Source organism: Leptosomus discolor, chromosome 1 (genome assembly GCF_034619465.1).
Source record: "Leptosomus discolor isolate bLepDis1 chromosome 1, bLepDis1.hap2, whole genome shotgun sequence".
Taxonomy (NCBI): Eukaryota; Metazoa; Chordata; class Aves; order Leptosomiformes; family Leptosomidae; genus Leptosomus; species Leptosomus discolor.
Window position 1 is genome coordinate 22,149,878 of NC_141391.1, and position 24,193 is coordinate 22,174,070.

The 24,193-nt window shown below is 41.4% G+C and overlaps 1 protein-coding gene across 3 annotated transcripts in view; it reads right to left on the reverse strand.

The window, feature by feature from the left end:
* The window catches only part of ATP8A2 (ATPase phospholipid transporting 8A2), a 340,483-nt gene that overhangs the window by 247,570 nt on the left and 68,720 nt on the right, over positions 1-24,193 (reverse strand). For all 3 annotated transcript variants that reach the window (XM_086481834.1, XM_086481835.1, XM_086481836.1), the window contains 12 exons: positions 24,016-24,143; positions 22,855-22,966; positions 22,022-22,187; positions 19,532-19,659; positions 18,254-18,331; positions 14,583-14,671; positions 13,783-13,827; positions 12,376-12,451; positions 5,358-5,463; positions 3,959-4,041; positions 2,253-2,302; positions 67-136 (listed from right to left, as the gene is read on the reverse strand). In XM_086481834.1, coding sequence (XP_086337960.1) covers positions 67-136; positions 2,253-2,302; positions 3,959-4,041; positions 5,358-5,463; positions 12,376-12,451; positions 13,783-13,827; positions 14,583-14,671; positions 18,254-18,331; positions 19,532-19,659; positions 22,022-22,187; positions 22,855-22,966; positions 24,016-24,143 — 1,131 coding nt within the window. The remainder of the gene's footprint in view (positions 1-66; positions 137-2,252; positions 2,303-3,958; positions 4,042-5,357; positions 5,464-12,375; positions 12,452-13,782; positions 13,828-14,582; positions 14,672-18,253; positions 18,332-19,531; positions 19,660-22,021; positions 22,188-22,854; positions 22,967-24,015; positions 24,144-24,193) is intronic.

Consider the following 24,193-nt stretch of genomic DNA (forward strand, 5'->3'; position numbering starts at 1 on the left):
TCAGCTACAGCTGTTGAAACAATAACTGGTGGTGTTAGTTCTCCATTAGGTAGCATAATTACTTACAGCTCCTTTGCAATAGAGACGTAGCTGTCCTGCTGGAGTTCGAACAATCACTGACATTCTCTTCCTGTTGCTAGTAAAAAAAATATTTGCTTTCATTAGTCACAGTAACGAAGAGCAAGCCTTGTTTTAGCCAGTGGTTTTTCTCAGATGCGCTTAGTGCATCTGCGATCAGATGAGATGTAAGATTACCCCGTAACCCTTGACAGCAAGGAGAAATACTAAATTGCCCGTTTCCAGCTTCAGCCCTACAGCTCCTTTGGCAAGCACTCAACCAGAACACAGACGTGCACCCTAATGTGAGCAAGAATTTGGAAAAGAGCAAGATGGCACAAAAATCCTCTTGAAACAAGATGAGTCACATTTATTCTCTGCTTCTATCTATTCCTCAAGCTAATTTATTTGGGGGATTCAGCCTAGAAATGGCATCATTAAGGCTGAACGCATATTTGTTATAGGCATAACAGACCCTGAAATAACCATCCACTGACAAGGGCAGTAATTTAACTTCCCAACTCACAAGAATGCAGAAGTGTCATAGAAAGAAATCATGGTACAAATCAGCTCCTGGCCTCCCTACAGGTTCTTTATATTGGTCTAATCAGACCCACATAGTTGGTATCATGTAGAACAAAGTCAGACCCTCTGACCAGGGCTGCATATCAAGATAGTAAAGTTTGGGATACACTTTTAAAACAAAGGTAAACAGTGGCATACTGTACACAGGTGTTTAACAAAGGCAGGCAAGAATTGTGTGGGGTTTTTTAAAAAAGATCAATTTTGGCTCCTTTAAAAAAGCCATTGGGAAAAAATGCAGCTTGTAAGAGGCAGAGGCAAGCCAATCAGCTCTCATCAGGAGAATGCCAGGAACATATGGTTTCATATCATTATTTTCCTTAGCAAAAGGAGCACTCAAGCATCCTCCTTCTTCATTCCCCTCTTGCCAAAGGCACAAACAGATCAGAGTATATAGCAATCCTTCTCCTCCTCCAAAGTTCCTCGGGGAGATCTAGCCCCTTTTCAGGGCTCAAGAGCCATGTGTAGGGAAGTAAGGTCTTGGCCTGCGTGATCAGACAAAACAATCCTTTCTGAGACTTTCTAAAGAAAGTCTGGAAGGACAGCAACTAGCTGTACCCAGAATTTCTGCAGCAAGCTAATGACACTGAGAAACTTTCAGATGCTTTTTGAAATCTAATCATAGGAAATCCCTCACTAGTCAAGTGGGAAGCTGCTACACACAGGGAAGAGCCAAGACAGCTCTCTTCTGCCACATGCAGGCTACAGATACTCCTGTTTACAGATACCAAAACACCTGCCAACTTGTCTGAAACCCTAGAAGAATCTTCTAGTACCTTTTTAGACTCCCACAAGTAGCTTAAGTAGCTACACTGAGTGAAAAGGGGAAAGCAGTCAATAGTAATCTTCAAAGCAAGCCAGGACACAAGAAAAGCTGCCTACCCAAATCCTCCCTGACTGTAGTTTCACATAATCCTTAGAGCAGAACCAGCCAACTCAAAGATGGCAGAAAACGACTTCAAGGCTTTAAGCCACAGTAAGAGTAGAAAAAACAGCAGAAAAGCCTGCTGACTAGCACAATCCAAACGCACAAAACTTTATTAGCTAACAACGAGAAAGCACTTTTTGTCATCTCCAGAGTTTTAGGGGTCCCAATTCATCACACATCTTCTTGCTACCTAAGCAATGCCCACCCAAACTAGCCTGGTAAGTTAAGAGTGTTTGCAATGTTTAGCTTTTCATAGCTGGAGCAGTTGTTGAAGAAGCACAAAAAAAGCCCTCCAGTTGTGAATTCCACCTACTCAAAACCAAGTAATTTACAGAAGCACTATAAAGGTGCAATTTCAATCTCAAAGCATGTTTTTAAAGACAACTGACATATCAGGAAATCAGTGATGCACAGAACGACACTTCCAGGGCAGTAACTTCTCCATAAAACAGCAGAACTGGAGTGGCAGGGGAGTTTCATGCTCACATGAACATGAGCATGCCACCAGTTTGTCAGCAGCTCTGTATTAGTCCTATATTGGAAACTAGAAGACTGAAGGGCAGGACAAAAATCAAGGAAGTTCAGCTTTTCTACTGCATCAGCTAAATTTTTTATTCTCATCAATATATTTACAAAAACAATTCTCCTATTATCTTGCATCTAGTATATCAAAAAGAAAACTTACCTGGAAAACTCCAGCACATTAAGAATTTCAAAGGTTTTTTCTTTTCCCAGCTACAAAAGAAAGCATGTACCATTAGAACTTGCAGTATATTCTTACATATGTTAACATGCAAATCGGTTAAACCCCTTTGTTCACACAGCCCAATGGAATTAACATGTGGCAATAGCTCCCTCTCCTGGTAACGTGATGTAGAGCTCTATTTAATGAAGACCACCTAATCCTACTTGAACATCTAAGTATTGTGGCATCCTCCATTCACTATTTTCACACTATTTCAAGGAACTAATATCTTAGACCAGAAAGACAAGCATGCTCTGAAAGCTAAGATGCATATTGACTTCTTAACAGTATCGACTAAGAGACATATTACAGACAGTGAGCATTATTCCAAGTTAAAATAAACACGCCATCCAGATTTGGTATTATAACAACTTCCATCTGAATTGCCTTAATATTTCTTTTACTTGAATTTACAAGCATATTAGATTATATTTTTTGTGGAAAAAAAATGTTTAACTGAGGCCTAATTCCTGTTTATCAGGGGTTGAGCATGAGCAACCTAAGGAAGGAAAAGTATTTTGAAACACCTTGTCTTTGCCATTCCTGTTGTATAACAGATGGAGGGAGCAGCAGGAATTACTGGAGTCTCAATACTCCACTGGTATCTGTAACACGTGGTTAAAGAAAGGGCTTCAGCAAAATCTAACTGCAGTACAGAGTTAATGCCCTACAAGGCACATACCAATTCTGCGATATCCCCAAGTCCACAAGCCATCTCCAACCCATGTTACATGAACTGTCACTGATGTAGGCCATGAGGAGAGACAGTAACCTCTGGGAGTGACCTTTTATTGTTGGCTGTAAAACAACCATGCTCCCAGCTCAGTATATATGAAGAGCATGAAACTAGGTCAGGTGGGCCTGGGTCTTCCTGCAGAGGAGCGAAGAGCCTAGATGGCTCTAGATGACACTGCTCATCCTAAGCTCTTCCTCTTAAACTAAGCAGGGGTTTCCCAAGAAGTTGGAAAAAGTTTGTGACAAGTCCTAGAAAGATATGTTTTAAGCACTTAGCTTGGCAATGTACCAAGAAACTTGAAAGGGAATGCACCGGAGAGGAAGGACAAAAACATATCCATTATTCTTAAGCACCCTACTAGTTGCACCTGGGTAAGTCTGGAGACACTTCAGCTTAGACTGCAACTTAAGTCAGAATGTGACCCTATGAGTTTAAGACTGCCTGTGTCAACTCTAATCTATTAACTTCACACCTCTGCACACAGAGCTCAATAAGCAGATACATCTTCTACAGATCTTACTCAGAAGAAAATTTCCATTTTAATACAAGAAACCAACCATTTAGAAGCACAGTAACCATTAAACATAATGGTCAGAAAATCTCCCAGACACATGAATTTCCCTCTAATGTGAGTGTTCTTATCTGTGCTTCCCAGACAACAGAAATATTCTTCAGGCACAGCTGCTGTCATTTCCCATATAAGCTTGCAACTTCCTACTGCCCATGCCACACAGAAGGGCAAAGGACTTCGCACCTAAAATTAAATTACGACAACTTTTCCCAGTTTGCAAAGGCCTTTTCCATGTAGCATCCTAAATGCCCTGTAAAGGGTAACACACAAGAACCACAAAGGAGACATTTATGCTCTGCATGAACCTGGCAGTCTGTTCCATGCACATCTACTACTCACCGCATCAATGATAACCGAATGTGGAGTCCGTCCTGTGAAGACATAGCCAAGTTTTTTTGCTCCTTTCACTAAGGCCCCTTCATCTGCAAAAACAAGAAAAGCTTAAGTTTAATCTGGTACGTAGAAGCAGCCTGCAAAGCCCATACCCCAACGTGCCACACAGCTGAAACACAGAAGCCCCCTTTCCCATGCACTCCTCCACTTGCAGGGCTGCTAGAGTAGCTCTGCACACACTTCCACAAGAACATTCACAGTTTAGTCCTACAAAGGCCATGCAATAGCAACTACACAAAGTTCATATTCAATCTGTATAAAACATCTTTTAATTAGTGAAGCATTAAAATCTTATTGGTGTGGAGGAGCCATACTTTTCTACATGAAAGAGCGGAAATACCTGTTCTGAAAGCAAAATCAAAGCTACATTACTCTACATTCTTACAACATGCATCTAAACAGTTGCCTGCTGTAAAGGCACCAAGTTCAGGTGCTACAGAAATACAGCATTGTCTTCTGGAGAACGAACTGGGCAGTGTCATCATGAGCTCAAGTAACCAAGCTGAAATCACAGCTAACACCTCTGCTTCTAGTAGGTAGTTACACAGCCTTGTTAAGGAGCAAGTGGCATTAAGTACAACCACCATATAGATGGATTTAAGTGCCCAACTCAAGCAATCTTAATTTCACTACAGCTCCCTTAGTCTCCTCACAGTTCATCAACACCGTGACTAGAGCTGCCTTACATGGGCTCTTCACCCTCCTTTTCAGGCAAAAACACAAATAAGAAACAATCCTGCTTCATCACTACAACAATTCCAGAAACATCCTCATAAACTGACAAATTTGATGGGGAGCAGGGCCTTGCTGTTCTGCATTTTGGCCCTGTCACCTCCTTCAGTACTTCTGTGCTACCTGAAAGAACAAAGAAACAGGGGAAAGGCAGGCTCAAATACAGCCAAGACTCTTTTATTGGTTGTATTGTGTTATGTACCAGCACCTTATATCTGCATAGAGCAAGATGGGAAGCTACTAGATCAAGAAAAGCAGCTTGCACCAACGCCAAATAAAGCAAGGGTCTGTTCAGACACAAATCAGTACTTCCATAGATCAGCTCTACACACTGAAATGTGTACTTTTGCTTTTCATTCCTGCAGAAACACTGGAGTAAGTCTCATGACAGCAGAAGGGATCATAAGCCCAGCCTAGTTCTACAGAAACACGATGGACTTGGCAGTTTTCTAGGAGGCATTCAAAAGCAGTGTGCACTGATGACAGAAGATGCCACATCTACTGTTAACATCATAGGGGACATCTTGCTTTCAAAAATCAGTGACCTTGAATGAAATTTCTGGACCTTCCATCTACTTCTACTCCCTCCCAAAAAAAGAAAGCAAGAACCAACCTGGAGAGGAGGCCTGGTAGATTATTTTATTTCCTTGTCTCTCAGGAACAACAGTATGACACACTGCCAGCAGAGTGAGGAACTCCTGTATGTGTACAGCTGTGGGCTAGACAGGACATCAAGAGAGTCAGGTTAGTATTAGACACAGGCTGAGAGGCAGCTGTTCACTAACCAAGAAAACCTCTAAGGTACCACACAGAAGGGGGGGGGAATCTTTTCTGTTTACAGTAGTCATCTTCATCCCAGAACATCAATACAGTGGAGTTAGGGGACAGGATTAATGAACTACAGCGCTAATGATGAAGACCTCACTTAAGTTGCAGAGAGCTAGAAAATGAGAATATTCCCCCAACCCCCCAAAACACAAAAGCATTAGCTTTGTAGCATCCCAAGCTTTATACAGGCAAAGATGTCTGCCACAAGATGACGATGATAATCAAACAACAAGACATACTACTTCTGTAGCTGTCACAACAACTTTCGAAAGATCGACAGTAACACCACCAGAATTAAACCCATTGCAACTGCACCATTAGCGATGAACACCCAGAGCTGACAGCAGCTGGTTAGCCAGTACAAGGCAACATCATGTGCTCTTCCACAGGAACACATCATCCAGCCAAGCAGAAATTTGATTGATGGTCCCTACACATTCAGCACCATGAGAACACACAATACAAGCCATCGTTCACAGACTGCAGTCACTAGCCATCACAAAGGGCTTAGAGACACCAGGTCTACAACCCAGTGAAGATGCTACAGCACTTACATCACAGGCCTCTGATCAGCAAATTCTAGCAACTGTAGCTATAGTCCCTTGAAATACAGTCCCCCATCCCATTGGTTCCTCCTTTCCACCCTTGCCTCAGGCACAGCATTTCTAGTCTCACAGCAGTCAAGAATGGTATTCAGCTGCCCAGCTCGCAGTCTGACACACTAACTTCATCCACGTTCACACAGATCTTTAAGATGCTTGGCTTAAACAGCTAAAGTGACCACACTTCCCTTTAACTCTGCTATATCTGCAACATCCACCATTGGTAGCATCAATATGTTAGTCACTAAGCAAGCAGCTGCTGTGATGTGAGTCAGATATGAACTTAGCAGTTCTACCTTTGCAGAAAGCCTTAGCTGACTTTGTGAACTCAGAGTTTTAGAATATGAAAATATCATCTCACTTCCAAAGTTTTCATTAGCACAGTATATTTCGTATATGTTCTGTCTTAACAGAGTGACTACAAAATCAAGAGCATTAAGAGCTGTTAGCACAAGGTCAGACCAAAACACCACTATTGTAATATTAAAACAAAGATCAGATGGAAAAGAATCCTCCAAGATTCTAGTAAAAGAGAATTCAAGGTTTTTTAAACAGCTAATTAAAAGATGTTTCTACACAATTTATTCTGCTAGTGTGCACCAGAATGTTTAACAACAGAAAAAAGGCTAGTGTTCAAATGGCACTTCAAGTGAAAACTACATGCCACCAAAAATCCTCTGATGAGAGACTTTTCTTACATCTCTTTTTCTAGGAGTATATGCAGCACTACCATCTGAAATGCAGCACACAGTTATTTGACAAAACACTTTGATCACATAGAACTACCAAGACAATAAAGACTCCTCCATTTCTCACTTACAGGGGCACTTAAAATGCCATTTCTCACCATTAGGCCAGCAACTTTCATAACTGGCTCTAAGACACATTAATGCTTTTCTCCAGAAGCCAAGCTATGTGACAAAAATAAAACCTAAGTTTTGTTCTACCTCAGGTCCTATTTCAGGGACAAGACCAAGAATAAGGAAAAACTGTTGAGTTTTTGTTTATTTTTCTCAATATGGTACACACAGCCTGCATATTCATACAACAGAAAAATGCACTGGCAATAGCAAAGTTTAATTAGCAGGAAGTAAATTACTATGAAAACCACAAAACTGTCAGCTGACAAATGTTGTGTTAACATATAAACAAAAAGTAAGCGTATCAGAAAAGTGTAATAAAAAGACTGAAGATCCAATACTTATATTCTTGGTTTACTTCATGTACTTTGTCACTGATACTTTCAAGTAACTGTTTCACACAGGACTTTTACCTCTGCAGACTGAAAATTCTGAATTGTATAGTCACACATCACTACAATAACAACAGCTGTAGCTTTTGACACGCTGGAGTGCAGAGCCTGTGTTCAGGAAATGAACAGACAGAATACAATCAAGACAATAGTGCGCAAAATGTTAAGTTCACAAATTACCGGTCAGGAGGTTACTGCTGCTCCACTATTTCCAGGGAAAGCAATGAAAGTTTTATCTCCATCTTAAAATGCACAGCCTGCCAGATTCCCATTTCAGCATCCACCGCTGCAGACCTTTGATGTCCTTCTTCCCTGTATATTGTCTAGCCCCTTCCATGCTTTCACAGTATATGTCCCATCAGCTGGAAACCACCCATCACCGGTAATGTCATACATTTTAATCCCTTCTCTGTACATATTTTTGCTTTCAAGCCAGCAATATAATTTGTTGCTGTCTTGGTATTTTCACAGCACACAATGTATTACATGGCAATCTTCCAATTCTATAGCAAGAGATCACCAGAGGCCCAGCTTATCACATCAGCTCCTTCACACAGCTGTCATTTGTTCCCTTTCTATATCGTTCCAGCATTGACACAGTATTTGCTGCACTAGCACGAACCAGGATGGAGCATTCAAATTCCTACTTCAGAGCTGTGAACAGAAAACTCATTAATAGCTTCTGTGGTGATACATCCCTTGCACCATGCCAAGTTTAACCCCAGCATAACCCACAAATTAACTGATTGTGCTTTATTACTTATTTTCCTCTATTAAAGCAATTTTCTGCCATTTTAGCACTCAAATTGTTACTGATAGTCTCAGACATTGCTTGTCTGCTCATCTGTTAAGCTTAGCGCTGTGTCTTCCCACCCCTTTTTTCCTTCTCTATTTATCTGTAGCAGGAAAAAAGTGCGCATATTTTAGTTTCTTGTTCATGTGTCCACAAGCAGCTCTAAGCGCCTTCTCCCCTGTTTTTTCTCTCCATGTGCACCAACAGCTCTGGGTGAAAACTACTGCTTCTCTTTCTCAGTCTTTTCCAAAGATCCATGGAACACCTGGAGTACAACCACCTCCACCAGTGATATACCCCACTGGCTAAACTTACTTCACATGCAGCCCCAGCAAGCTGAGAACTACACACATATTGAGACATTCTGGAAGCAGTTTCTGGACTGTTAACTACAGAGCTTTATCTACACTGAAAGCAAAGTCTCCCGATCTAGAAGTACAGCATTATCCAAGCAGGGCAGAGACCACTAGTCAGGAAGCTGCATCACCAGTTTTCATCCCTTCACATCCTCCCTTATTCAGATGCAACAAAACACCAAGTCAAAATTCAGTCTTTCAGGGAGCTACATATCTGCACATTTCTTACATATGTCTTCATCTGGGCCTCCTCACTCTGAAGACAGAAACTGCTATTCACAGCCTGATAAACATAACAAGAAAGTGGCATGTGACATTCAAGATACTTATTAATCTCTCCTTTTACTTGTAGCAGTATCAGATCAGCACCTCCATTCATAGTATTTCCAGATAAGAACTGACACGTTTTTGAGCAAATGGCCTAGAAAAGGCCAATGGGATATTAAGGCACAGTCTAACAACTTGAGGTTACTACTTCACATAAATTAGCATATTCTGTCAAGGACAGCCAGTAAAATACTTATCTACTTCATTACCAGGCAGAATTATGACTCAGCATCTTATAAAGATGTGAACTCCTACTGGTTTGTTCATTAAAATACCTGGAGAATAGTGTGAGGATCTGGCCATGCTGGGCATGTCTAGAACAGTGAATCTGGTAAGGCAGTAGGGGATCAACATACTTCAGGTACAGACTCAAGCCACATTAACCAGTATTTGAGTACCACAGTTAAATGCAAGTTTATCTTGCCCTGAAATATGCCTTCTGAAATATGACCTTCAAAGATACTGCTTTGTACTTGAGCATAAGTACGAAAGTCCCATGCACAATAAGGGCGAAAAGCAGAAGAGTAAAAGATATTTCTCACCAAGCTATAACAATTTGTCAGCTGTGAAATGGTATGTTTTGACAGTTTTTAGGCAAGTTACTTGGTGAACTAAAGCCTCCCAGAGGTTCTCACCACCTGAAAGTATTTTCCCCTAATGTATTGTAAATCCCAGTATTTTATTCCAGTAGTGATACGCTTTTCTTGTTCTGCTTTTCCTAAGGAATTAAGAATCAGCTGACAAAAGCAGTTATTTCAAAGCTTGACTGGATAAAAGCTTCAGTTCCCACACACTTCATGAAAATAAGGAGACATGTTGAGAGATCTAAACAAACACTTTCACTGAGCTAAAGCCTCAACATGAGCACAACAGTTATCTGTTCTGCCTGACCAGCTGCTTAACAACTCATCACACATACTCACTGAATCAATTCACACATTCTGTAGCTGTGTCATGCTTGCTGCTTCTTGCCCAAGCAGTAATTTGTGGGCCAGTTGATATGCAGATTCAAACTAGCAGAGGAAGTTCAGAGAGAATCCAGGGAGATAGAGAAGTATAGGGTGAGATCCAAGTCTATTAGCTCTTCCACTTCTTGACTTCCCTCCCTGGACTCATATCATCAGGATAAAACACCACACCACATCCAACATGCTTGCATCTCCATGATGATTTTATTCACAGCACATGTGCAACTCACAAGCACCAAGATAAACACCGTCCATCATATTCCCCAAATTTCCTTTTTAGTTTTTGGAAATAACTGATCTTTTCCTATTAGAATAAGCGTTTACACCATTTTCCCTATAGAAACAAGCCAGCATCGTACTCCTGGTGCTGTTGCACAGTTTATCCAACAGAAGCTGTTATAAAGAAGAAGCACAGGCAGACAAACCTAGGTACTTTCTTCCACATTGAAACCCCAGAGAAGCCAAGAGAAACCTCCCCATGTTTTCAAGACAAGTTATTTTTCCTTGGAACAATCCCTATAGGGCAATAATTCTCTGACTGTTACTCAAAAGTAGACTTGGCCATCAGTCAGTCCATACACACCAGTGGCCCAGAAGAGCCATGAAATTTAGAGGCAATGCAGGATGCCACAAATCTTCTTAGCATATGGAAGGCAGTCTCATGAGGAAAACATGCTTTTTATTTTCAACCTGGAAAGAAAACTACTTGGCACGTAGACAGCTCTAAACTAACACTTGTGACCAGATTGAAAAAATATGAAATCTTCAAGACCACAGCAATGAACACTTATTGAGTGTCAGAGAGACAGCACACTGACAACTTCAGCTGTAAAAGGGCAAACGTTTAAAGAGAATTCATTGCCCAGCTGAGTACAGCACCATCTGACCCCACAAGGCAGCTTATGCTACAACACCTCAGTTTTATCACCTCAGTTCACTAAACAAGTAGAGATTGTCAGACATCAGTAAATAGCATTCAGAGCCATCTACTAGCTATGAAAACTAAGACACTAAGGAGTTTCATGTAGAAGGAAGCAGTTTATGCTTCCTAATGCAAAAAGCTAATAGGGTAGAAACATGTGACTCTTCCCTCTCCCACTCTCCCGAAATCCAGCCTTCATCTTCCCTCTCCCACTCTCCTGAAATCCAGCCTTCATCTCACTGATACAATCTGACAAGTGGATCTGAACTTCCTCAGCAAACCGTCACATGAATCCTTGCATTCTTGTGTCTTGTGCTAAATCACCACTTTTCAGGGGGTGGCATCCATCCCTCCAGTACAGTCAGGCTCCCAAAGATATCTTTGGCCTACACAAGGTACACCTTAAGTCTTATCAGCCAGAAGTCTCCCCAGTGACTGTCCAAGGGCTGAGTCCACAGTGTGTTGTGCAATGACAGCAGTATTTATCTGTTCAAGTTGCCAACCAAAAGGAAAATTGATACATAAGGGTTCAGTATATAAAGAACAAAGACTTATCTGAGCTGTCTTGACTAAGTGACATCTAAGGAAGCTACCAAACAACAGCACATATTCCTTCTATCTCCTAAAGCAGAAGCTCTACCCAGAAAAAAAAAAAAAAAAAAAAAAAAAAAAAAAAATAAAATCAAAGAATTAGAGACAACCCAAAGTTAAGGAGCCATCTCAAGGCTAGATGAGAAACTCCATCTCACAGCCCATCTGGTATGTGTCCTTTCTGCTGAATCTATTAAAACGTATCAAAGCACTTTTCTGTACAGATGCCTAAAACAACAGCCAGTGAGGAACAGCTCAAACACTTTATCTGTAGCCTGCAGCTAAACCAGTAACCTTCCACTCAGAATGAGGGCCTGGAGTCAGCAACTGCCATAAACCATAACTGTAGCCACATATAAAAAGAAACAGAACACAAAAGAACAGGAGGCAACCCAAATCTTGGCTGCAAGTGATGTGCAGTGGCAAGTTCTCCCAGTGCAGATGATTACAAAAGCCTTTAGGACACAACCAGTTAGACTAAGATGATCAATCACCAAGTCTCAGGCCAAGTTTAAGCTTACAATTAAGTCCTATCTCTCACATCCTTTACACAATTGGAATTCCAAACATTTGCAGTATTTAAAGCAGGTCTCACACCAGAACCACCTTGCAATGCTCTGGATTGATGTTTAAAATGGCATTTTAACAGCATGGATGTTTGAACACTCAAGTAGTTTTTTTCTTTTTAAAAATTACGATTTCTACCATCATTTGCTGCAAGACACTATCTTCCATATACACTAGCATATATGAAGTCATTTTACAGCTATCTGTTACCCATACTGATGCCATTGTTTTTATAACTCAGTAATAAGACAAGTGGGCAGAAAGGGGTTGGGGGAGCTACTTCAATCCCTTTGTCCCCACTCTGTGCTTGCATGACACACCCGCAGAGCAGACTTCAGCACACAAGTAGATTTGTTTAGCATACAATTCCAGAGAAGCCTAGAACAGGGTGTTTAAGAGACATGATATTCAAAGAGTAGACTTACATGGTCATTTTCAATGTTTTGCAGCAGTCTTGGGTCATCAAATTCACATGATTCGCTGGTGGAAGGAGGTAGCTGGCTGCAGAGCAAGACAAGCATATTCAAACATAACAGTGGCAATTTTTCCGATCTTACTACATCTATTTTGTTGGGAAGCAAAGGAAAAACAAAGTAAGATCCCACTGTCCTTGGAAGTATTTTGAAAAGATCATATGAATAATGCACAAAGTGTTGAAAATGAGCAATAATTTCTTCAGAACACCAGCAAAAAACCCAAAATGGTTATGCTTGAAAGCATATTTGAGAAGATTCAAGTATCAACACATTTCCTAGGACACATGTAGCACAAGCAGCTTTCAAGTGTACTTGAAATACATTGCTCTCAAGGTGACTTGCTCTTAAGATAGATCAAACATCAATATCCACACACTCCCTCTCTAGTCAGCAAGTTCTGCTTCAAGTTGACCCCTGGAGTTAAGACTAAGCTTGAATAGTCCAAATTACTACCTGGAAGAAACTCTTCCACAGAACTGACTAGAAATGGAGCATACAAGGAGAGAAAAGATAGCAATGAAAGAAACAGCAATGTATTGGAAGAAAAAAAGAGGCATCCATAGAAATCACATCCCAGCCAAAGTAGCAACATACCATCACATCACCTTACTAAAAGGTGATCACAAATATGGGGCAAACCAGCAGAGAAGCCTAACCTAGTTCATCAGACAGTGGCTAACAGCATTCAGTGTCTACCTGTTTCTTGGGTGGGAATTCACTTCTTACCTGTATCTGCCCAAGTCACATCAGCCCTCTCTGGCTCTTCCCCACTCCCTGTTGATCTGAACATGCTAGTGACACCTGCCTAACACTTCTAGGTTTTCACACCTCTGTGTGTAATGGGACAGACCCATCACGTCTATTAATTAAATCTCTGAATAAGGAGGAGTGGTTCTCTTAACATGAGACACCTTCATATCAAGCTCTTTCCAGGTTCAATTCTTTATTAAAATGCTATGCTTTAATAAGTTCCTTCTCTTCTCTTTGTCAGGTTTGAACTTAAGTGACTGTAAAGAGTAACTTTCAGTCTCTAGCTAGAGGTAAGGTTACTCTAAAGAAGGTTACTCTTAGCTTGTAACTTGGTTGCCTGCAATTATAAGGAAGCATTGCATGAGCATGCATCCAAGCCACCCCAGCCACTGCCTATCCCTCACACCCCCTTCACCCACCATCCCCCTGTACAGAAGGAAGATCCATCACCACCCACCAGCTCTACATTAGGCTCCTGCTGGAAGAGCATTTTACTCAAACACATTGCTCTCTTGGGCTTCTTCCAGTCCCAAATTGGAAAGCAGTCTTCACATAATTTGTTCCCACTCTGCTATACAGAACACAAACATCTCAGCATATATTTACCTGAAGTCTTCTGATGAACGTTCTCTTTCCAGCTCGGGAAAGTGACTGAGGGGTAGAAAGGAAAAAAGAACATTCATTCCACTTTGCAAACCAAAAAATAGGTAGAAGGCGAAGATCAATGAGTCACCACACATACAAACATATGCTGGAACCAGGGGTTCAGCTGTTCATATATTTGAACCAACTTCTCTGCCTTTTGAAATGTCTAATTTAACTGCCATGAAATCCAAAGGTTAATTTGCACAGAGATCTCAAGACTATCCATTTAAAACTAAGCAAAGACAAAGATTTAGTATTCAAGACGCAAAGCACTAAGTGCTATGAAACATCGGCATGACTCAAACAGATCCTTTTGACAGAAACAGAACAAAATCAGTAAGTGGGTATCCTTCCCATGCAAGGAATATTTAACTCTACAACTACAGTTACAGCTATATGGTTGTAATGAAATCCTGGTTCATCTGAATAAGTCACAGAAACATGACTGATAGTTGCTACCCTGGGGCTGCATCGTCTTCCCTCTGGAAAGGCCAGAGGTTATTTAGCGCTTCTTGTTTAGTTTAAATCATAGTCAGATAAGTTAAGCAGCAAGTTGTCTTTATTTCATGTAAAGCACTCCCCAGCTTCGCATGTCATAATTTGCATCACAGGACATCAAAATGAAAGCTATTAACTGAGACGAAATATACTAAAATACAAATTGAAGAGCACAATGGTCTAATTCTGTTCCAATGTAAAAGTACGTACCATTAATACGCACATATTAAACTACAGAGTTTCTAAAAAAAAGTGATACCTACCCATATGTCACTCCAGCAATACTACATTTCTTAAAGTTCATGATATTGCATGTGAGAGTACCTGTTTTATCAGAAAACAGGTATTTTACCTGGAAGAAAAAAAAAAGTCTAATTTTCAACTTGCGAAGTAACAAACTCAAAGTGGAAAATAAATTACATAGCAGGAAAATTCTGGAAGACATACGCCTCAAGTGCTGCGGTATTGGCCAAGGCAGGCTTATTTCAACTTGGTTTGTCTTACTCAAAGCTACAGGAAAATCACCAGGGAAGTTATTTGATGGCACTATTTCTTCTTTATCTCTAAATTCAGAAAGGCTCAAATAGTAGCTATCAATTGCCAAGGCTCCAGTATAGTCAGTACAGGTGTACTTACTTGTGCTAGTTAAACATTCACCAAATCTTTCAACAGTACTAATGTCAAATAGGAAGACTAGAAATTAAAACAAAGATTCAAGACTGTTGAAGAACCACTAGAACTGAACACACTGAAGAAATTGTGTTCCAAAGATCACTAGCATTTTGTTTGGGATCCCACCCCCATAAACAGTATTGTACCAGGAATCTACAGGTCTACAGTAAGACCAAGTGGTATTCTGCAGGCAAACATAAGCTGCTTTTCCTGGTATCCAGTCACGAGCAGTCCTGAAGTGCAAGATGCATAGCCAGTCAGCACTGCCCAAGGTAATAATCACTTAATGGAAACCAGTGACTTTCAGCTAGAACTTGAAGACGACCTCAACACAGCAACACTAATTCTTAGAGCACTAGCAGACTCAAGATTCCCATCTTGAGTAGGCCACAACAGTCCAAAATTAATTGCAAGCTAATTTCCACACTGTTTTACCTCTGCTCCAGGCAAGATTTTGAAGGAGCAACAGCTAAACACAGGAGCTAGCCAGTTTAAAGACCAGAATATTTTGCCTAGAGTTCCAAAAAGCTTTTCCTTAATACTTGGAATTCAGTTCAAGACAGGGCACTGCACTACCAGTTAAGTGATCCTTCAGCTGTGCACTACACTGCTTCTGAATACAGCAGTGTGGTGATTTGGTCCTGGCCAGATGCCAGGTGCCCACCAAAGCCACTCTATCACTCTCACCCCCCTCAGCTGGACAGGGGAGAGAAAAATCTAACAACAGGTACGTGGGTCAGATAAAGACAGTTTAATGAAGCAAAAGCCGCATGCGGAAGCAGGAACAAAACAGAAGATCTTATTCTCTACTTCCCATCAGCAGGCGATGTCCAGCCACTTTCTGGGAAGCAGGGCTCCGGTACATGTAGTGGTTGCTCTGGACAACAAATGCGAAACGAATGTCCTCCCCTTCTTCCTGTTTTCCCCAGCTTATACTGTTGAACAGACATCATGTGGTATGGAATATCCCTTTGGACAGTCTGGGTCAGCTGTCCTGGCTATATCCCCTCCCAAGTTTTTAACCACCCCCAACCTAATGGGGAAATGTTGGGGAAGCAGCCTTGGTGCTGTGTGAGCCCGGCTCAGCAGCAGTCAAAATACTGGTGTGTTATCTAGCTAAGGATAATAACTGGGAGAAGTGACAAGCAAAACATGGATGTAACAATGTTAGAAAGCAAAATGATTATGGAAAATTTCTGTTGTAATTGTGGTGAAGGGCCAAGGGGTAGATTGTCTGTGAATTGTCCACCTTTGTTCGGTGATGTGATGAAGTTAATTTAATTTTTGTGGGGGGAATTTTTTCTTGTGTTGATGTTGAGTGAAGTTTGTGTGATAAATGCAGATTTTAATGACAATTCTTAAATACGTGATTCACAGAGGCGAGGGGTGGAACATAACGGGTCTGCGTGGCAAGGTTTTGGTAGCAGGGGGGTTACAGGGGTGGCTTCTGTACGAAGCTGCTAGAAGTTTCCCCCATGTCAGATACAGCCAATGCCAGCCGGCTTTAAGACGGACCCGCCGCTGGCCAAGGCTGAGCCAATCAGCGACAGCGTTTTTCGCCTCTGGGATAACGTATTTAAGAGAGTGAAAAAGTTGTTGTGCAGCAGGAATTGCAGCAAGTGAGAGGAATGAGAATATGTGAGAGAAACATCCTGCAGACACCAAGGTCAGTGAAGAAGGAGGGGGAGGAGATGCTCCAGGCGCCGGAGCAGCAATTCCCCTGCAACGTGTGGTGAAGACCACGGTGAGGCAGGCTGTCCCCCTGCAGCCCATGGGCGGTGGAGCAGGTGACTGCCTACACCCCATGGAGGGCCCCCACGCCGGAGTAGGTGGATACCTGAAGGAAGCCGTGACCCCGTGGGAAGCCTGCACCGGAGCAGGCTCCTGGCAGGACCTGTGGCCCATGGAGAGAGAGAAGCCCACGCTGGAGCAGGTTTGCTGCTAGAGACCCCAGGGGGGGGGGCTCACGCTGGAGCAGTCGGTTCCTGAAGGACTGCACACCATGGAGGAGACCCACGCTGGAGCAGTTCATGAAGGACTGAACCCGTGGGAAGACTCACGCTGGAGAAGTCATGGAGGACTTTCTCCCATGAGGAGGACCCCACACTGGAGCACAGGAAACATGTGAGGAGTCCTCCCCCTGAGGAGGAAGAAGCAGCAGAAAACAGTGTGACGAACTGACCCCAACCCCCATTCCCTGTTTTCCCCCTGTGCCACTGGGGGGAGGAGGGAGGAAAATCACGATCGAAGTTAAGCCCAGGAAAGGAGGGAGGGGTGGGGGGAAGGTGTTTTAAGATTTGGTTTTATTTCTCACTACTCCTCTGAGTTAATTGGTACTAAATTACATTTCCCTTCAGTTGAGTCTGTTTTGTCCGTGACAGTAAGTGCTGAGTGATCTCCCTGTCCTTATCTCAACCCCACAAGCCTGTTATTTTCTCTCCTCTCTCCTGTCCAGTTAGGAGGGGGAGTAATAGAGTGGCTTTGGTGGGCACCTGGTATTTTGGCCAGGGTAAACCCACCACAAGCAGCACACAACGATTATGTATTTTACAGACATACACATTGTCTCCAACACTAAATTCACACAAATTATGACATTCATGTAGTTCAGTTACATACCTATTACTTCGGTAGTCAAGGAAAAAAGCTTGGATTTCTCAATGGTGCTACAGAATTCCAAGGGAAAAGTTGTGTTTTCCAGTAACCTTGTCTTAGGAACCCCTTCCATTTTGAAAAAACCCTCATTTGCAGAATTTGTAACAAATCTCTTAACAACTACAAGTTAATAGACAGCTACCTTTATCTGAGAGGAAAATGGAAATGCTTGAAAAAACACAATCTAAATTAGGATGAGAACTGCTTTTTTTGACTTACATTTCCTGTGACATGGTCAGAATCATGAAGAAATAAGAACACAGGCTAAGGCTGCTGGCCTGCTCTTCAGCCAAACTTAGCCTTGTACATTCTGTTCTGGTATAGACATTCATGACCACAGAATCTCTCCAACATCATTGAGGGAAACTCAGTTTAGAGTGAACATAAGAAATAAAGATCCGATTCCCAGGCTTAGAACTGCCTATACAACCTCAAATTTGGTATCTCATTATTTTACCTTTAATACTTGAACTAAGAAAAGTAAAGATGTCCCATTAACCTGAGCCACAGGGCAACAAAATAAAGCAGATTTGTACAGCATGCTCTTATACCTTCTGTCTTCCCAGAACATACCATAAACAAGAGACTTAAGAAAGTGTTGTCTTACCTGCCCGAGCTCCTCATTAAGGTTTGAGGTTCTGGCCATTGCAGGCGTATCTGTTTCAGGATAATACATATCTATGTCCTGAAATGAGAGTAAAATTAGTCCTATGCTATGCAAATTAAAACACTGAAATCTCTAGTCTTCTTTTAGTCAGCTCCAACTTTGCTTGATTGACTTAATTCCACTGGTGGAGGCTCTGAAGGCTTGAGAAACAAGCAGCGTCCCAGGCTGAACAGGGGTGCCTCCTTTCTAAAGTATACCTCCATGCTACATGTACATGAGAAAAGCCAGATTCAGTTACAAGTAATCATCACTCTCCTCATTGCATCTCTAGTTAACAGAGATTAGCCATGCTAATCATAGGTCTTCAGTTACAATGCAATTTACTCTAGCCACATCCATGACTGAATAGACAATTTAAGTGACTGCAAAAATCAACTCTCATTACTACATTTGAGAGGGTAAACAAAACAGCTGCTACATCAACCAATAAAAAAATTCTCAGGTAAGCTAGTTATGCATCTCCAATATATTATAAGCAGCTCAGAGAACAGACATTAGACCTTATTTACTTGCATTTGAGAAGAACCACTGCAACTTTACTGAAAGTCCAAGGATTAATGTATAGCAAGACAAGGTATTCCTCTTCGTTTTATTCAGCTTAAGAGACATCTCTACAGTAGTTTTGGTCCACAACTGAAGAGAAACACACTCTGAATTCAAAGCTTGTCTGAACAGAGGGATCACTGTTTTATTGCACGAGGTACCACCAACTCATCCCCTTAGAGAAATACTACGATTCATACCAGAGGTGACTTTAGACCTTAAGGCCAGCCTCAGGATTAAAAAAAAACCAAAAACACAAAAAACACAAAAAACCAAGAAAACCAAACAAAAAACCCACCCCCAAACAAGCCTAGTCTTTCTCTCTGCTGTGGCTGAGAGAAGCTATGAAGTACCGAAGAGTTCTCGAAAGACATTTACTAAACATGAGTCAGCTAAGACCTCCTTCAACCAAGCAAGCTGAGCCTTCCTTCTCACCCTGAAAGCCTAAAAATATACAAGTATGACCACCTGCACAGAGGATCTTCCTACAACTAAGTCTTTTCATTTTCTGTGGAACACGGAACTAATACAGAATAAATCCTCTGAATTCCTCCCTGCCTTTCCCAGAAGTTGCATCAGAAAATCTGGTAAAGATTTCAGGGTGGTTTTGGGTTTGTTTTTTTTTAATGTCACTTCCCAAAACTGACATTAAACACATTTATTCTTGTTACTTACCCAATTTATAAAAAGAGCCTGAGTAAACTTGACAACTTCCAATGTCACCAGAAGACTGATTGGAATAAGGTTGTTGTACAAGATTATAAATGTCAGCAGATTGTATCCAAAGTTGACAGACAGCATTTCTGTGGACCAAAAGACATAAGGCATCAGAAGACAGAAGGCTGAAGTAAGAGTAGTACAGGACAGTGGCAATCATCTTTCCACAGCTGGCCTAATGAGATTTAGTAGTGCTAAAATCATCAGCAAGTGTGTTGAGGCCTAGTATAAAGGCCTTCTTAGTATTGATTTCCATAGTACATAATAAACACCCACAGAACACATGCCTGGATACACAGCATATTATGCCAGGTGAAGAAGGGCAAGACTGGTGAGGCTATACATTAGAGAACAAAACACTTTCTGAACAATTCTTGCTAAACAGATGGCAAGAAGTATGATATTCCACACTACACCCCAAATTTAGAGATTTATCTGATGTGACAACTGCCCCAAATAAGAGCCACCAATATCAGTAGTAACATAACTTTACCTTTCAGAAAGTGCCTACTTGTCTCAGTAGTCAGAAATAAAAAGTAAAGTTTAAAATTAGTTTTAAAATCTGCTAGCACCAGCAGAGTTGAAAAGTTACTCACATCAAAGATCTAAGAGAACAAGTTGACTGTTAAAGAGACATCTAGTAATTCAACTAAGGCATCCTGCTGAAGTAGAAGAGTTACTATTAATGGTGGCAGTGTTGGGCAAGTTGCCCAAATAAATCTGCCAGGAAAACTGGTCCTAAAGGGATGGGGAAGCATTTATAGACAGCAGGCAGGCATGGACACAAGGCTCAGCAGAGGATGAAGGCTCCTGTTCATGGTGCTGCCCACAGCCTCTCTTTACATCTAAAGTCTCTGCATTTGTCTAGTCTTCACTTTCCTTGAAGCTGAGGGAGGCACTTTAGTCAGCATGAACAGTACAACGGGGTCACAGCCCACAACTAAGGGTTTTTCAGCATTACAAATAAGTTAGCAAGAAGGCAGGGGAGCAATCTAAGAGGGGGCTGAAGCCAGAGAAAGTTGTTGAAGAGTAATGAAGATCAGAGCAAGACCTGAAGTTCAGATCCATGTACTTCCAAGTGGGAGCACACACAAATTCCCTATCTTTGAGCAGTTTAAAGAAAGAGTAGAAGCACACTTGGTATCAGAAAAGGTTATTCCAATATAGTCTTTCTAGAAACTAGACATTTCACAAAAAATTTAACATCTACCTACCTAGCACCGAAAAGTCTTTCCCATGTGTGAAGTTAGAGAAGCAATAAAAATTGTGTGTTCAATTTACCAAAAAAAGCATCTACACAGACTGTCATCCTAGTTTATTACAGGTTGCACCTGTTTTACATTAGCACAAGTTCAAGAGTTTGTTCCATTCATCTTTTCCAATCTTACTTCCATCATTGAAAGGCACAAATTTAAACTTCCTCGTTAAAAAGCAAGGGGGAGCATAGGAAAGAAACTTTGAAAGTTGCTGATAGTAGTACTTCTAGCTGGTACTAGAAGACATCACAACTAACAAAACCAGAGTCAAACATGAGGCACTTCCATGCTCTTTCTATATGATTTTCTTCATTATCAAAACTGCAGTTCTTAAACTGCAGAAGACTCCCTTTGCCATCTGTTTTGCAATCTCCAGCAGAAAGCCCATTTGCAGTTCATGAGAATTGGTTTCAGATCTGCATGTCAAGATGTTTGTATCACCTTTTATAGCTAGCTAATGTAACCCCCCCAAGTCAAAAGTCTACTGGAAAGCAATTTATTTCATCCTTAAGTGTTTGCTTAAGGCCCACCTTTGATATTTGAATTAATAAATTCAAGGAGTATGAATGAAATAAAATAAGCCCCTTTAATAAGTATGCTAAGATATCAGTTCTCATTACAACGTAACCGAAGTCAGAAGCCAAAAAGACCGAAACACTATCCAATAAACATAAAATCATATCATTTAGCACTTAAGTTTCCTCTACAAGAGCAGATCAGCATTTCTGACTGAAAAAACAGCTACAGAAATCCTTTGCTTCTGTACATTAGCATCAAGATGAAATCAGTATCATCAGACTGTTACCTGCTACCCTGCAGTCAGGTACAGTCAGACACGATACACATGACCTGCTCTGAAAACAAATTCATGCACGGCATCTCCGCAGAGCTGAAAACTTGAACATCAAATATCCTAGAATAACTTTTGCCCCTCTTCTGTTTTTGCCTGGTCCCCATGTGGTAGCCTACTGACATTTACCTAAGCTTTGGAAAGTTCTATTAACAGAAGCCTCACTGGCAAGTTCAACCTACACCAGCCCATTCTCCAGAAAAAAAATTGGGCCATTAGCAACAGGCTTTGTTTCTTGTGTTTCCTTCTTTGTTTCTGATTTTATGCATTCATTTAGCAAAGCTAAGAGCCTAGTTGGCTCTACAGTCTAATACATCCCTCACACACTGCCTGCATACTCACTGTTGGAGCCAAGGTACCAGACAACTTCGCCATGTGTTCTATTCCATAATAAGGCACCTACAGAACTCACAAGGGCCATCACCAGGAGAATACAGAACAAAACCAGGATCTGCATGTTGGTCACTTTCTCCACATTTGATCTCTTCAGAGGTGCTTTGGTTGAATTCTGAACAGCAGCAGAAAAAAAAAGTCTGGCAATGGCTTATACAGGAGGAAACTGCAGAGAAACTCAGTCTTTATTCTTAGAGTCCGTTACACAACTTGCCACTTTAACTCTGTTTAGCTCAATATGGTATGCAAAGCTGAACAAGGTAGTAATAAGAGCCAATACTCCTAATGACTCCAAAACTGACAGGAGATTAAACAAACAGAACCATTCAGTTTTAAAGACCACATACGCTCATCTCCTGGCTGTTCATCCCACTGATGGTCAGCAGAAGCAGGCAACACATGCATGTGGCTGGTCTCTCCAGGCACTCCCTGCCATTAAGGCAATACAGAGGCCGCAGTCTTAACGTTATTATCTCTAAGCACTAAAATTGTAGGTGGTCATTACCACATCCTCAGCTGTGAGACCTCAGTTTTAAACATTGTCCAGCTACCAGATAAATTAAGATAAAATATAGTTAGTTTCTTACATATTGAAGTGTTTTGAGACAAATACCTCAATAAATGCCACATGGAACCTCAAGTACAAGGCCTCAAGGCGTCCAGGTCTTAAACAGCTACAAGTCAAATCATTTCATGAAATCAAGTCCAAAAAGACAAGTAGAACACAGGAAAGATGACCAGCTTCTATCAGAACATGCTCTAGATCTCCTTAAAAACTTTACCTGCATGAGTTTTGTATCATGTCCTGTATACACAACAATACCCAAGACCCATTGAGTGTTTCTCAGTTGTGCACCTCTCAGCAATATCTGGTCTGGACCAACAGGAACTGGGCTGCAAAGCAAGAGGATGTAGCTCTTTCAATTGTTGTTAGGACTTTAGGAAAGTAATTCTCCTTTCAGCCTTACTCCCCCCTCAAAAAAAAAAACAAAAAAAAACACCACACCACAAACCACAAGAGGAAGAAAGCAATATCATGAACTTACATTGTCCACACAACTCAGGAGAGCACTGAAGCGTGTGCAAGTCTAATCCCTGCTAAAGGACTAAGGCCAAGGTGATACAAGGGAGCTGTTCTAGTTACCTAAACTTGACAACCTACCTGGCAGCCATAAGCCTGCTCTGCACTTTATACCTTGGCTCGTATGTTCTCTCTCACATCAGGCTCAGAGACTCACCACACTCGCTAAGAGACCATCCATTCCAAGCACACTATAACATCACATATGGCATTAAATAAGCATTTCAGGAATCTGTATCACCCATGTGATTTTCAAGTGGGATGCAAGTGACCTTCTACTATTCTTGCATCTGTCACTACTCAGCTGAGTTACCCAAGGAACACAGTTTTTGTGCAAGAAAACAGGTACAGCCAGATGAAACCTGCGTGTTCCTACTGACCTTTCAAGTTCTTGAATTCATAGTACTAAAACCAAGTTCTTTTCTTCCAAGAGTTGCAACAGACTAAAGTCATACTGATAAAGACTCCAGATTCTGGGATCATTTTTATTTATAGATCTGAACTTGGTGCAGCTCTAGTTGGAAGGGAAAGGTCTCCCAGTTCCTCTGCAGATCTCCTGTAACAAAGCAGCCCTAAAAACCCCAACCATTTCCCCCACTCCTCCTTCTCTTTAAATGTTACTTCTCATGAAAAAACCCACTATGATTCTCAAGAAACTACTCTCCCATAACAAGCAGAAGACTCCATAGGAAGACAGAACTAAGTTACCTTACACTGGCAGATGCTCTGATCAACAATTGTTAATTATTACCCTCCTCTTCTCCAGCAAAAATATGCATGTGCTCAGTGTTGCAGACTAAAAGCACACAGGAAGCACTTTTCCTAATCAAACAAATTTATGGCTTTGTCGTCAAGTCAATACCTTTGACCATCTAAGCGCAAGTTTCCAGTGAAGTCGTACAGATGGCGGTTGGGTCCTTCACATTCTATCCTTCCAGATACTTTCATCAATTCTTCTCTTGACTGGAGACTAGCAGTTTGAGACAGCCCCTGCAGAGAGCAATCCAAAGGAGGTTCTTAACAGAAATCATTACTAGAAG